Raw genomic sequence first — 14,115 nt, 5'->3', positions numbered from 1 at the left:
GTTCTTCATTTTCACTTACTTCATCTTGTGCCATGAAACACATGTGAGCACTTTCCTTTTCTTCAATTTTTTCATCTGAGGATGACTCATCACTATCATCCCAAGTGACCGTCATTGCTTTTCTTTTCTTGTTATTTTGAATATTGTTGAAGTTGTTGAAATAACTTGATTTTTGTTTATTCTTCAACATTGGACAATCTTTCTTCATATGTCCTGGTTTATTATACTTAAAACAAAGAGGGTTATTTGAATTTGAACTCTTAAATTTAAAATTATCTCTTTTGATGAATTTTCGAAATTTTCGTGCAAACATGCCCATTTCTTCATCATCATCATCTGAATCTTCTTTATCGGAAGTAGTATTGAATGCAAGAACTTTCTTGTTCTTAGATTCTTCATCATTCTTCCTATCTTCAAGTTGTACTTCATATGCCATAAGATTACCAATAAGATTTTTAACCGTAAGGGTTGACAAATCATTGGCTTCTTCAATTGCGGTAACTTTCTTTTCCCATTGTGGAGTAAGTGAAGTAAGTATCTTTCTTACCATCTCCACTTGAGTATATGTTTTTCCAAGACCAATAAGAGAATTTGTGATGTCGGTGAATCTTGTGAACATTTCTCCAATAGTCTCATTTTCCTTCATCTTGAATAATTCAAATCTGTGCACAAGAACAGAAATTTTAGACTCTTTAACTTTATTAGTACCTTCATGAGTTACCTCGAGTGTGTGCCAAATATCATATGCGGATGTAGCCGTTGACACCCTATTGAACTCATTCTTGTCAAGTACACAAAATAAGGCATTCATTGCTTTTGAATCCAAATTTGTATTGTTCCTTTGAGATGTAGTCCATTCCGCGAAAGGAGTGGTTGGCTTCTCATATTTCGTTTCGACGACGTTCCAAAGTTCGTAGCCAATTGATTGAAGGTATATCTTCATTCGACATTTTCAATAGTTGTAGTTCAAACCATCGAACATTGGAGGACGGTTTGTAGAATGGCCTTCCTTGAATTGTGATGTATTTGACGATGCCATCTTTCACCTCGCTCTGATACCAAATGTAGGATCTGAAATAGATACACTAGAACACTAGAGGGGGGGGTGAATAGTGTTCTTTTAACTAGAGGGGGGGTGAATAGTGTTCTTTTAAAATTATTGCAAAGTAGATAATAAATTGCAAAGAAAAATGGCAATCTCAGAAATTTGCAAACACAAACACAAGGATTTTATACTGGTTCCACCAAACCGGTGTACATCCAGTCCCCAAGCAAATCCCGCTTGAGAGTTTCCACTATGATTTTGAATAAACTTACAAAATCAAACGCAAACCTGACCAATTTGCAAGTCCCTGCAAATTGCAACACCAATTGACAAACTCCTTGCCAATTTGAACCCCAATCTCTAAGCCAAGAGATTAACCCTCTCACAACCGAGAGAAAACTTGTTGTAGGAATAACACAATGATCCTATAAGCCTTGAATGTGTAGTGAAGTGCAGTAGTGGCTTAGGATTCTTTTGATCTCTGTAAAATTGCCTAATTGATTTGTTTTTTATGAAAGTATATAGGCAATTTTAGAAACTCTCCTTTTTTAGAAAATCAGAATGTTTTTCACTTGAAAAATTGTACAAAAATCAAAGCTTATGGGTATGTATGCATGTACAATTTTTTTGAACAAATAACCTATATATAGCCCTTGAAAAGACAAGTTTTTAAAGTTTAAAAACGTTTAAAAACGGCCAAAAACTGTCAGATATTCAAATTCTGAAAACTGAAAAACTGTCTCTTGTAGTCGACTACTGTAGTCATTAGTCGACTACACTGTAAAAAGACAGAAACTTATAAATTGGAATTTGAGTTCAGTAGTCGACTATAATGTTCATTAGTCGACTATACTGTAAAAATACAGAAACTTATGTTTCTGTCAAACACCTCAGTAGTCGACTATAATCTCTATTAGTCGACTATACTGTAAATTGACAGAAACATGTATTTGAGTTCTATACATGAGTAGTCGACTACTATTCTAATTAGTCGACTACTAAGGTCAGTTTTTATAATTAAGTTTTAACTACTATTCTAATGGTTAACATAGGGGATTTCTATAGTTAACCAACACACTAAGCCTGTGTTAGTGTGTTCTAAAATTGTGTGTGTGTGCGTGTGTGTGATCAAGGCTTGTACAATTATTCTAAGTAAAGAAAATGTAAAATACATTATCTCTTTTGTTCTTCATTTTCTTCACTTCAAAATGCCTTGATATCCACTTGCACTTGTACAGATTCTGATATTGAAATCTGCATATGAAAGTTAGTGCACACACAATATAAATTGTTATCATCAAAACACTATCATGGAGATATGATATTCAACACAAAGGACTGGATTGTTGGATCTGTCATGTTGCTAAGAATATTGTGCATGACAACGCGAAAGAGAGAGAAGACTACATGCAGATAGAGAGTATCTTTTAGACAGATCAATGATACATAACTAAGAAAAAAAGAAGAAGGGATAAAATGAATCAGATGGAGAGGGCAATCATATCATATATGAAATAAAGGGAACACCAGGATAATGGAAATGGTCCTCTATACAACCAAACAAAAGACAGTAACTCCACGTCAGTACAACTACAACAGTGCATTACAATTATGGAGATAGAAACCAAAATTATTAAAACAAGAGGGAAGGTAATTTTCTATCAAGGTTGCCCTTTTGTTGCAAGGGTGGTCAGACTTCATAAGGCTAACAAAATAAAATGAAAATGAAGGCTGTATGACTATATTCATCAAGAAATTAGAGGCTCCAAGCAACAATTTGGATAAGGTACTGAAAAAAAGAAATAAACATAGTCTGCCTAAATAAGATGGGATTGAAGGGGAAATGTACTTGACGGCTTAACAGTAGTGATCAGGACAAAGAAACTTCTCTGCTTTTTCTCTCGAAACTTTCTAGCCTTGACCTGACAGGCTTTTAAAGGATCTTCCAGTACCATACCTGAAGAAATCAGCATCATCTCAGTAATGGGAACTAAATGTTGCAGCACTATCTGAATACATTAAATTCGCTGGAAATAAAAGAACAAGTGTTGTACATTTATATCTACAAACCCTAAGCCAAAACTATAATGAATTACAATATTATACGCATCTGGACAATTGTCTCTCTTACTATTAAGGTTAATATTATGAATTGAATTTGGACAATCTGTATCTATTCACCTTGATCTACGCATCTTAAAAAGTCGACAAATAAAAAATTATGTATGTTGAACATATATTACATATGCATCAAGTGGTGACAGAAATTAACGATTTCGTTACCATTCAGCAAATGGGACCTCTTGATGCATGGGTTAGACCATTCCAATGGATGATCCATTTCATTTGTCATTATCTAAATGTCTTAAAACATCTATAAACTAAAAATCATGATATTTCAATACCTCTAAAGCATATTTATCATTGTATCTTTAGTTGTATTATTTGTAAAACCATTAATTTTACAACCATTTGAAGCATGCGTAACTATAATCCAATCGACCAAGGGCGGATCTGGTACTGTTCAGGTTAGGCAAGTGCCTTACCTGAATATTAGGAGAGTAATTAAGGTAGGGGTTTAAATTCTCATTACATTCTAAAACAGTTGCTCATTATATACGTGTGCCACACCTCACGCCTAAATTATGCTTTGCCTGTCAGGTTATCAATCTAAATCATCTATCTAACTTTAATTGAATCATAGCCATTAAATCACAATCACCTTATCTTAATTATAAACCAATGAAAGCCCATTAAAGAACCTTTGTCATATAAAAAAAAATTATATCCTCGAGGTCCGCCTCCTTTCCCAAAATAATTCTTTCCACCGAATATGAAGGTTGGGGGGGGGGGGGGGGGGGACTAAGATTTATCATCCTCAATCCTAAACATGTTGGTTATGAACCTTGGCTCTCTCTCTTTGACTAAATACACAATTTTTTTACCTCAATTTCTACCGAAACTTTTGACAAGTGTATCTCAATTATATCCAAAGCTATACTAAATTTTATACTTTTCTTCTTTTTTGTCATCTTATCTAATCAATAAATTATGTGAAAATTAAACATGATAGTTCAAAGGTAAATTTTTTAGTTTATTTAATATATCTCTCTTTGTTATGAAACAACAATGCAATATTTATGATATTTCAATTTTAAAAAAATTTTGTTCATAACTTTTGTGCCCTACCTGAATGAAAATCCTAGATCCGCCCTTGCAATTGACTTTATTTTTTGTTTATATACCATCCAAAATATATAGATCGGTATAAATGAAGTGGATCAAGAAAATTGATTGCATAATATACATTTTGACAAGTAGGGCATAACTAAGCTAGTTATGCCTAGAATACATAAATTGTCTCTCTTACTATTAAGGTTAATATTAGACATGGCTCTATATATACCTGACCAGTGTTTTCAATGCGCGAGGCGCAATACGGCGCGCAAAACATCTTTACGCGCACATGCGCAAGGCGTAACGCTATGCGCGCGCCTGAGTGATGCGAGGCGCACACCACACACATAATATTTCAATATATGTAATCAAGCGCGAAAGAACATGTTTTTAGAATTTACATGAAAAATATCATGATAAATAATATCTTGCTACAAACTTACAATATATTGCCTTAATTTCTAATGCTAACACCCAACATAGTAGCAAATTTCATAAATTTTCAAATCAAATGTTAAATCAAGACATATCCAAACTAAGGATTAGTAATGGTCCTCAATTGAAGGTTATTAAAAAAGCCTATTGGATTTATTTTTCTTTTTGGGATATGGAATATCAAGTATAAAGACTCGATTAAAATGTTAACAAACAAAACTATATGAAGAAATGTACTACATGCATCCTACACAAAGTACAGATGTACGCGAGGCGCAAAAGGCGCTGCTGCATCAGATGTGGGGCGCTTCGCCACCGCCCCGCATCGTAAGGCGCATAAGGCGCAATGAGGCGCGCGCCTTTGAAAACACTGTACCTGACTTGGTAAATTGTCTAATAATTTCATTGCTTGGAGCATAGGGATTGTTAGCAGTCAGATGATAGAATTTAGTTTCACAACTTTTTCAATATAGAGTTTGGCATAATAGTCAATTTAATTTGATAGGAAAAGGCCTGGATGATGGATATGATGAGTTGTAACACAGTGATGTTAGGAGTATACTTCCATTTATCATCAGCCCATGTTACTAAAACCTTTTTAAAGTCTTATTTCTTTATTACCTAGATTCTCAAGAGTCTTGTTTCTCTGTTACCTCTTTCCTTGGTGCCTCAGAAAATTATAGAAAAGGTGAACAAGAACAATTCAAATTTCACGTGTAATTACTTAATTGCATGAAGAAGTATCCCCATAATTTTTTTAAGCTACATCATTTACTTCGAAGAAAACGGGAAAAATATACAGTGAACTCCTAGCACTAATCAACTGCCATTCTAAGTTTTACCTCCAAAAAGCTCAATTCCTCGATTCAGTCCTGTGCTAATAATAGTATTTCATTTTAATGTTTTTGCATGTGTACCTGTCCGAAATGTTGCTTTGCCAATGTGATTTTCCTTGCAAGAATGTATGACAGATAACCAATTAATCTCATTCTAAACCGGAAGTTCTCTAATGTGTAATCTGATTTGCGATTGAAAAGACCATCCACCATGCTTAAAGCTATAGTGAAGTTGTTTATCTCACTCGTGGAAATTTCTGACCTGTTCTTCTTTTGGCAATGTTCTCAAGAAAAATAAATATCACTGGATGTCCCTCTGTGAACCAAAAGGCCAAACTGGGTTTTTCACATCTGCTAGACTCATGCAGCTGACCAGTCATTCCAATGCAAATATTCAAAACTTCCGCACCTGCCACATCACCAGTAATCCCCACATGAACAAACTCCATGTTTAAAGTGATGAAACCTATTTGAATCTCTGAGTATGATCTCCCGTTTACTGATACTAGATATAAGCTTGGCAGCATGATGGCAATCCCCACATGTTCTAAGGTTCATCGTTATCCTAATAGGTGTCTCGGGTCCAGTACTTATCATTGCAAAAGCAATAGCAAGTTTTTCGCTATGTGCAGAGAGATGGCTTTCCCTATCCTCATCCTCCACATCATGTAAAGTAGCCTCAATATCAGCAACGTATCCCGCTTCCTTAATTCTTCCCATCAAGATATCCAGCTCCTCATAAATTTTCTTAGACAGTGGATGTGACCAATCTCCAATATGAAAAGTATGCACTTTATTACCAATTTCTACAGTGCTACAACCGGGCAATTTCTTGATGCCTTTACTTGTCATGATATTCCTCACTGAGGTGACATCCTCCCATCTGCCTGCCCGAGCATAAATATTGGATAATAGAACATAATACCCCGATTGCTCAGGAACTAATTTGAACAAATTGTCTGCAGCAATCAACCCAATAGACATATCAGAATGAACACGACAAGCACCTAAAAGAGCACCCCAAACTCTCTCGTTGGGATCTATTGGCATCTGTCTAATGAAATCATAAGCTTCACGGACACAGCCAGCACGACCCAATAAGTCAACCATGCAAGCAAAGTGCTCTATTCGAGGAACCAACTTATACTCAAAAGTCATGCACTTGAAATATCGCCTCCCATGTTCAAGAAGACCAGAGTAGCTGCACGCTGAGAGAATCGACACAAAGGCAATGTGATCAGGTTTGAGCCCGGATTCCAGCATCTTTTCGAAGAGGGCAACTGCTTCTTCTCCATACCCATACATTCCATAAGCTGAGATGATGGAAGTCCAAGAAACTACATCTCTTCCTTCCATTCCATTGAAAACCTCCCTTGCATCCTTCACGCATCCGCAATTCGCATACATGTCCATGAGCGCATTCTCTAAAAAAAGATTCGGGAACATCTTCTTCCTCCTAATACACTCATGTATCTTCTTCCCAATCGACAAAGCTGAGACAACCCCACAAGCAGGAAGAACACTCGCAAACGTAACTGCATCCGACTCAATCCCAATCTTCTCCATCCTCGAGAAAATCTCCACTGCTTCTGCTGCCATCGAATTATTCGCATAAATCGCAATGATCGCATTCCAAGCAACCAAATCCCTACTCCCCATTTCATCAAACATCTTTCTCACGAACCCAACATCCTCGATTCTCGCGCCAGACATCGCGGGCAACACACTCGCCATCGTCCCCGCATCCGGCCTCACCCTCCCTCTCTCCACCATCTCCCTACACATCTCAACCGCCTCCTCACCGTGCCCACACTGCGCAAACCCCGCCACCATCGCATTCCACGACACAACATCTCTAACACGCCCGCCGCACCTTGCGTACATCGCAATGAGAGAATTCCCAACAAAGATATTGACATCAAGCCCGAGTTTCTTCACCGCGGCGTGAATCTGTCGGCCCCCGACGAGGCACTCGGCGCCGGAGCACGCCTTGAGAGCACAGGGGTAGGTGTAGTTATCGGGTTTCGGGGAGTGGGACCGAGAGAGAACGGAGAAGAGAGAGAGGGCTTGGGGATAGAGGCGGTTGTTGACGTAGGAGCGGATCATGACGTTGAAGAAGACGATGTTGCGGCTGGAGACGAGAGAAGGCGACTTGGGCGCGTTTAGTGGGTCTCATCGACTTGGGAGAGCGAATGCGTGCCCATAACAGCGTAAGAAGGGAGGAAAGTGGTTGAGAATTTTTAGCAAAATGTTTATATAAAAACTTTTTGGAAAAATTGTACCAAGGCCTCAATTTTGAGAACTTCACGTGTCCACTCCCTCCTACTTTTGCCTATGTGCTTAAGCCCCCGCCCCACCCGCGCGCGCGCGTTTAGAATCTCTTAATTCTGCCCCCATAAGTGTAGAAACCCTAGGTGCAAGGGCTTGAAGAAGGCTATAGAGCTTAATGTCCAGATTCAGATCGAGGATTGCGTGAGGGAGAAGGCGAAGGAGTGGAAGGAGATCAAAGACATACTATGGAAAGGTGGGCAACAGGGGAGGAACCCCGATTATGAGGTATTGTGTGCTTAGCTGTGGAAGATGGCACTCATCAATGGCTGGATTGTGCTGCTATTTTGAGCGAGGTGCAAGTGCCCGCTAGCACAATTGGAGACTTGTTGAAGAAGGGGCCAAGGCGGAATTAGAGGCTAGGGTTTGAGTTATGGTACTTCAAGCTAGTTGGATGCAATAAAGATATTTGATGAAATGCCGCACGAGAATTTGTTGTTTGGAGCTTGGATATACTATTAATGTAATAATCAATATATATTTTTTAGATGCAAATTAATTAATTTGTTTAAATATGCGAGGTCTCATAGAGGAGGCCCACATGATGTTGGAATTGGTAAAAAACAAGTTTCTCAAAGGCCCATTAGTGTTAGTCAAAACCTAGCAAGCCCATGAGTATACAACTCCACATTTCCCTAATATCTCCCACGTTTAACCAAAAAAAACCATTCTAGAAAATCTCTAACCACATAACCACTTTATCTCTTTAAAATCTCTATCCATCTCCTCTACCCTTTTTCTTCACAGTAGCTTTCTCAAAAAAAAGAAAAAAAGAAAAAAAAAAGAAAATAGAGCAAAAAAATTTTAAAAGAAAGGAAGGAGACCGATTGCCAGAGGTGAGGGAGGAGTCAACCTAGGGATCTCTACCGGCTTCCGAATCGTGGCAAGTGTTCTTTTTTTTTCTTATCTTTTGTTTTTCTTCAGCAAATCCTTAAACAATATCTCTATAGTTTTGTTGTGCATAATTAATGTCCTCAAAGGTTCTCTACGTTTATTTCTCCACTAATGTATTATGTCTTCTTTAGAAATGATCTATGATTTGTTTTTCCTCTCCTTAATCTAATTTATTTATCCTGTATTTATTATCATGTTTCCTTCTTGAATCTTTTCATTAGGATTTTTTTCTGATCATGTCAGGCATGCCCAACTTCAATTTACAGATACCTCCCTTTGATCCATGACAAATCTTAAACTTTTAAATCTTTTCATCGAATATATGTATAAGGATTTTTGACTGGATTTCATTTGAGATGGTTTGATGGTGCATTTAATAAATAAACATTCCTATAAATCTTTGTTCGTCCATTTATCTGATGAGTTGTAAATAAATGAAACTCTATGACCAATTTTTTCTATCTTTGGTTTCTTGCTCCTTCACTATACAGCTATATACGGTCATGCATATAGACATTATTCCTCATTTGTGTGATTATTATATTTCAGGTTTTGGAGGTTCTTGAATGTGTAATGCGTATATGACTGCTAGAGCATCATTTGGTTCCTAATGGGACAAGGACTAGGACTTAAGTTGGGATTAAAAGTTCCAATCTTATGTTTGGTTTCCTGTTCAATGTTCTTGGGAATATGATACTCAAATCCCACTTCCATGTTTGGTTAGTCTAAAATTGAGATTAGCATGTATTATTCTAAAATTGGGTTTATGATACAAATTCCAGATCCGTTTGGAACTATAACTCAAATTTCAGACCGTTTGGGTTTATGATTCAAATGTAAGACCCGTTTAGGCCTTTGCTCACTGAAAATTAGTTTTGTAGATTTCTATGCTATCAAATTAAAACCGTTTGGCCCGCTTTGACACTAACAATTATGAAAATTATTTACTTTTCCTTTTGTTAAGATGAATGATGATAATGTTTAATCTCTTGATGCTTATTGGATCACCTGATGCTATGTTTGATCACCTAGTGATATTTAATAGGGTTGATTGTGCATGAAGACGACTTGCGTTATAAAATGTGTTATCATAGCATGGTTGTACCCTCAACATCGATATCCCAATGTGAGGAGTTTCTCTTGATTATTACTGTTATTATAATAACATTGACTAGACGATTCACCGATCTTGATTGAACATATTTTGGGTCATGATTATTTTTCATAAATTTTACAGAAGTTGTTCCACGGTAACTTCGTGGTTAGTGAATAATATTTCATGCACAATCACTTAAAATAAATGAATAAATGTGCGATTTATAATGGAGAATTGGACGGAGAATATAACGTGTATATAAGCGGGCTCATGCGCATTCTTGATATCTACATTTATATATAAGATCTAATGATTAATCCTGACTTGAAGCTGTGTTCTCGGGACGTTTTACGGGAACCTGACTTATATACATGAAAATATTCTTCTCCAATTCAAATAACATCTAACATAATAATAATGTGCTTGTGTGCCTTGTGGTAGATCATGTTTAATATTTACAATTAGTGTTTTTTTTCTTTATCACCTTTATTTGAGTTTTCATATTTTCTTCATACCTGCTGCATATACTTACACGCACCTAATTCCTTCATTTTACATGCTTGTTAGGAGTTTTCTGACTCTCCTGGAGTTTGTGCACCCTAGACTCGGGAATTGTTTTTTCTTCGCAGGATTGAGAGTACTTTGAGGATCAGGTCCAGCGGTAGTGATCACCTTCTGTCCTATCAATTTTTTAGCTTCAGTTTATTTAGGTAGTCATTTATTCTAGACTTTTTCTTAGCCACACGTGGTTCTCCAGACTATGATGTGTTTTCCCATTTCCCATTTTGGATAGTTGTGGACTTGTGGTAGAATATTGTAATTTTAGAGATTTTTTTACCTATCTATTTTCTTTGTTATCTTAGTTACATGCTCTATGTTGTAGTTCTTTTGACAATATATTTGTATACAAGATAGTCCAGAGGCGTGAATGTGACCGTATGGTTACATTGTCGGCCGAGTCACGATCCATATTATTACGTTTTGGAACCGGAGCGTGATAATGTTTTTATTGGTATCAGAGCCAGGCTAGATAATTATTGCCTAATCCTATATAAAAAACTAAGATTAGGCTAAGAATAGAGCATGTATAGAATAGGTTCTCTGCTTTTCAAAAAGACATTCTTTGACTCCTAATACTTTGATTCTCAAGTCCTAATCTTGACCAATCTCATTTCAAGTGATCACTATGGCCACAAAACGTCAACCCCCTACTCCATTTGTCTCTGAGGGACACCAAGTCAACCAGACTGCTCTTGCAGAAGTGATTAGGGAGTTGGTAGCTCATAATCGCTAGAGGGACGGGCAATAGTAGGTTGCAAGGCCGGGTAATGTGTCTGATTTTCAGAAACTCAACCCGCAACACTTTGCTGGGACTGATGGCGGATATAAGGCCAAGATGTGGTTGTAGACCATGGATCGCCTATTAATGGCAACAAAGATACCAGACGAAGACCGAGTAGATATTGTACAACTACAGCTTGTTAATATAGCCAGAACCTAGTGGGACACAGAGGAGGAGAAGCTGCCTAAGCTGATTTTATGGGAGACATTCCAGGAGAGTTTCCTAGAGGTATTTTTCTCGAAGACAGCTCATCTTGAGATCCAGAGGTAGTTTGTAATGCTGAGACAGAGAGCTAGTACTATAGATGAGTATGCAGCAGAATTTGTCAAGTTCAGTAGGTTTACCCCAGGGATGGTGTCGAATGAGGTGGATAAGGGATAAAAGTTCATAAAGGGTCTAAATTTTGAGGTCCAGATGCAGATTTACAGTTAGAAGGGGATTGAGACTTATGCTATTATCCTAGAGGCAGCTCGGAAAGCAGAACAGCTGATTGGGATCATGAACTCTACGAGGAGAGGGGCAAACAAGTGCCCTGTAGGACAGACCTCGGGAGGTAACCAGCAAAAGCCTCAGATGGGGGGAGCACCAGCCAAGCACCAGCAGACAGGGGCCCCGAGACCAGTTCCTCAGCTCTGTGAAACGCGGAGGTGAGCATCGCGTTTGAAGTTTAGAACGCAGAGGTGAGCCTCGCGTTTGGAGTTTAAAACGTAAAGGTGAGCCTCGTATTTTGGAGTTAAAATGCGAGGATGACCCTCATGTTTTGGAATTGAAACGAGGGGGTGACCCTCGCGTTTTAGAGCTAAAACGCGGGGATGAGCCTCGCGTTTTAGAGCTAGAACACGGGGATGACCCTCGCATTTTGCTTTGAAGAGACCGTCAATTGTAATCTCTTTCTTTGAGTATTGCAAGGATCATCATCTTGTAATCCTTACATTTGGCTCTTTAAAATATGAGAGTCATCAATTTGTAACTCTCATCTGTTATTGTGAAAATCATCAGATTGTAACTTTTATCTGTTGTCACAAAAGTTGTCAGATTGTAACTTTTGTATGTTGTGGTGAGAGTCGTCAATTTGTAACTCTCATTGGTTAATGTGAAAGTCGTCAGATTGTAACTTTCATCATCAGTGCTTTGTGGGGATCAACTATCTGTAGTAATTTTTAGACAACCTGCATAACTTTTAACTTTATTCTTTTAAATGTTAAGTTTAGTGGATTAACTACAATGTTTTACTTAATATATGTAAACTATAGTTGATTGACTACTAACATTTACTTGTTCCTTGTTAGGTATAATTGAACAATTGTTGATTTTTGAATTATGAGAACCGTAGTGTACAAAAAGATAAGATTGGGATATTATCACCAATTAGTACTAAAAGGAAGGGGAGAAATAGAATAATACTATATAATGTAAAATATTTAGTAATTGTTAATATATATCTATTAAAATTCAAGAAGTACCTATTAAGGGTTGCTTAATTTTTAAATTGTTAAATATTAACTTTGTTTGTTTAATTTTTTTAGTTCTAATAAACTTGTAGCGTATATTTTATTAATTTTTTAGTTCAAATGTTGTAAGATTTTGAGAGGACTCATGATCTTAGGGGACTGTGAGATTGAGAGGAAATTAAAACTAATACATGATATAGTTAAATGTATAAATAGATGACCAACATTTGCATAATCATATTTTTGTATTGAATATGTTAATCTAGTACATGATATAGTTAACAATTACTTGACATTAAGCAGGAATAGACAAAATTTAATAGTATATAATATAGTTAATGTGATACTAGATATAATCAACAGATACATGATATAGTTTACATATACTAGATATAGTTAATAACCAGTGCTCAAAATTTAACAACTAATGTTGAAAGATTAATATGCATTGTGTAAATTTATCAGTTACGCTATAAACCTACATACAATAAGTAAAATTAATATATAACAGAGTCAAATACAAGTAAAAACTATTATCAATCAACAAAGCTTAAATAACAAAGCTCAGTTTGAAGTTCAATAACAGCAGGTCCTTTAACTTAGCAAAAAATCTAATTTCTTTTTTTTTGTCAATGAAAATTTTTATTCATAAAAAAATATGGAAATTTATTTACACCTTGATAGTCAGCATAGAAAAAAACTGAGAAGCCAAAGAAAAACTGCAAGAAAACTAAAAAACAGACAAAAACCTCAAAATATACAGGGGAAACAGCCCCTGTTAGCAGTCAGGGGGTTGTTGAGGATTGATAATGATATTTTATTATAATTTTATATCCTCGTTATCTAGTTTATATGAATAAATTTATCACTAATAATTATTTTTATCTTTAATTACAGATTAATCAAAAATAAAAGCCCAATATCTCTTCTCTTAACAAAGCCCACTAATTAAATGAAGAACTCAAGCATGAAAGCCCAAAAGAAGAAGAAATGCCAAAGAAGCCCAAGCCCAAAGTATAAAAGAAGAAGAAGTTGCGGAATGCAATTGCAGCACACTAGGCATCGATACCAGCATCGATGCTGGTATCGATGCCATCGTCATTCTGTTACGAATCTAAGGCTGGAATTCATAGTTTTTGGATAAGATTTCTACCCAAGGACTCTCATTCACTGATGTTTACTATAAATAGGGGTAGAGAGTGAGGGGTTAGGGATGTAAAAATTTTTGTAACTCCTTTTGGAGAGGAGGGCTACTCTTAATTAAGAAGGCCTTCCAAATTTATAACTTTTGTTATAATTAATAAAGTAATTTTTTCACCACTTTAAATTTTTCTCTTCTTCTCTTTGTTGGATGATGAAGATGAAGATGAAGATGGAGATTAATTTGAATGTTTGTTTTTCTTATTTCTCTTTTATTACTTATTAGTTTAGATTTATTTTCATGCTTGTAATTAGATTTTATTTTCTTGTTTAAATAGCCAAGAGGCTAGAACCCTCTTGCCTTAGATTTA

At 36.4% G+C, this 14,115-nt stretch overlaps 1 protein-coding gene and 1 long non-coding RNA gene across 2 annotated transcripts in view; one reads left to right on the top strand and one right to left on the bottom strand.

Annotated features, from left to right (window-relative positions):
* LOC109837700 (putative pentatricopeptide repeat-containing protein At3g49142) overlaps positions 1-7,351 on the bottom strand; it is a 24,170-nt gene extending 16,819 nt beyond the window's left edge. Inside the window, exons 1-2 of the mRNA XM_020406037.1 lie at positions 5,575-7,351; positions 2,895-3,002 (exon numbers count right to left, since the gene is read on the bottom strand). Of these exons, the coding sequence (XP_020261626.1) occupies positions 5,911-7,326 (1,416 nt within the window). The 5' untranslated portion in view covers positions 7,327-7,351 and the 3' untranslated portion in view covers positions 2,895-3,002; positions 5,575-5,910. The remainder of the gene's footprint in view (positions 1-2,894; positions 3,003-5,574) is intronic.
* Positions 8,711-10,673, top strand: LOC109837699. The gene is made up of 2 exons (XR_002246397.1): positions 8,711-9,841; positions 10,379-10,673. It is a non-coding gene; the product is annotated as an uncharacterized LOC109837699 (long non-coding RNA).

Source organism: Asparagus officinalis, chromosome 4, assembly GCF_001876935.1.
Source record: "Asparagus officinalis chromosome 4, Aspof.V1, whole genome shotgun sequence".
NCBI classification, from domain to species: domain Eukaryota; kingdom Viridiplantae; phylum Streptophyta; class Magnoliopsida; order Asparagales; family Asparagaceae; genus Asparagus; species Asparagus officinalis.
Note: the sequence above shows the minus strand (reverse complement) of the source record. Positions and strands in the feature narration are given on the sequence as shown.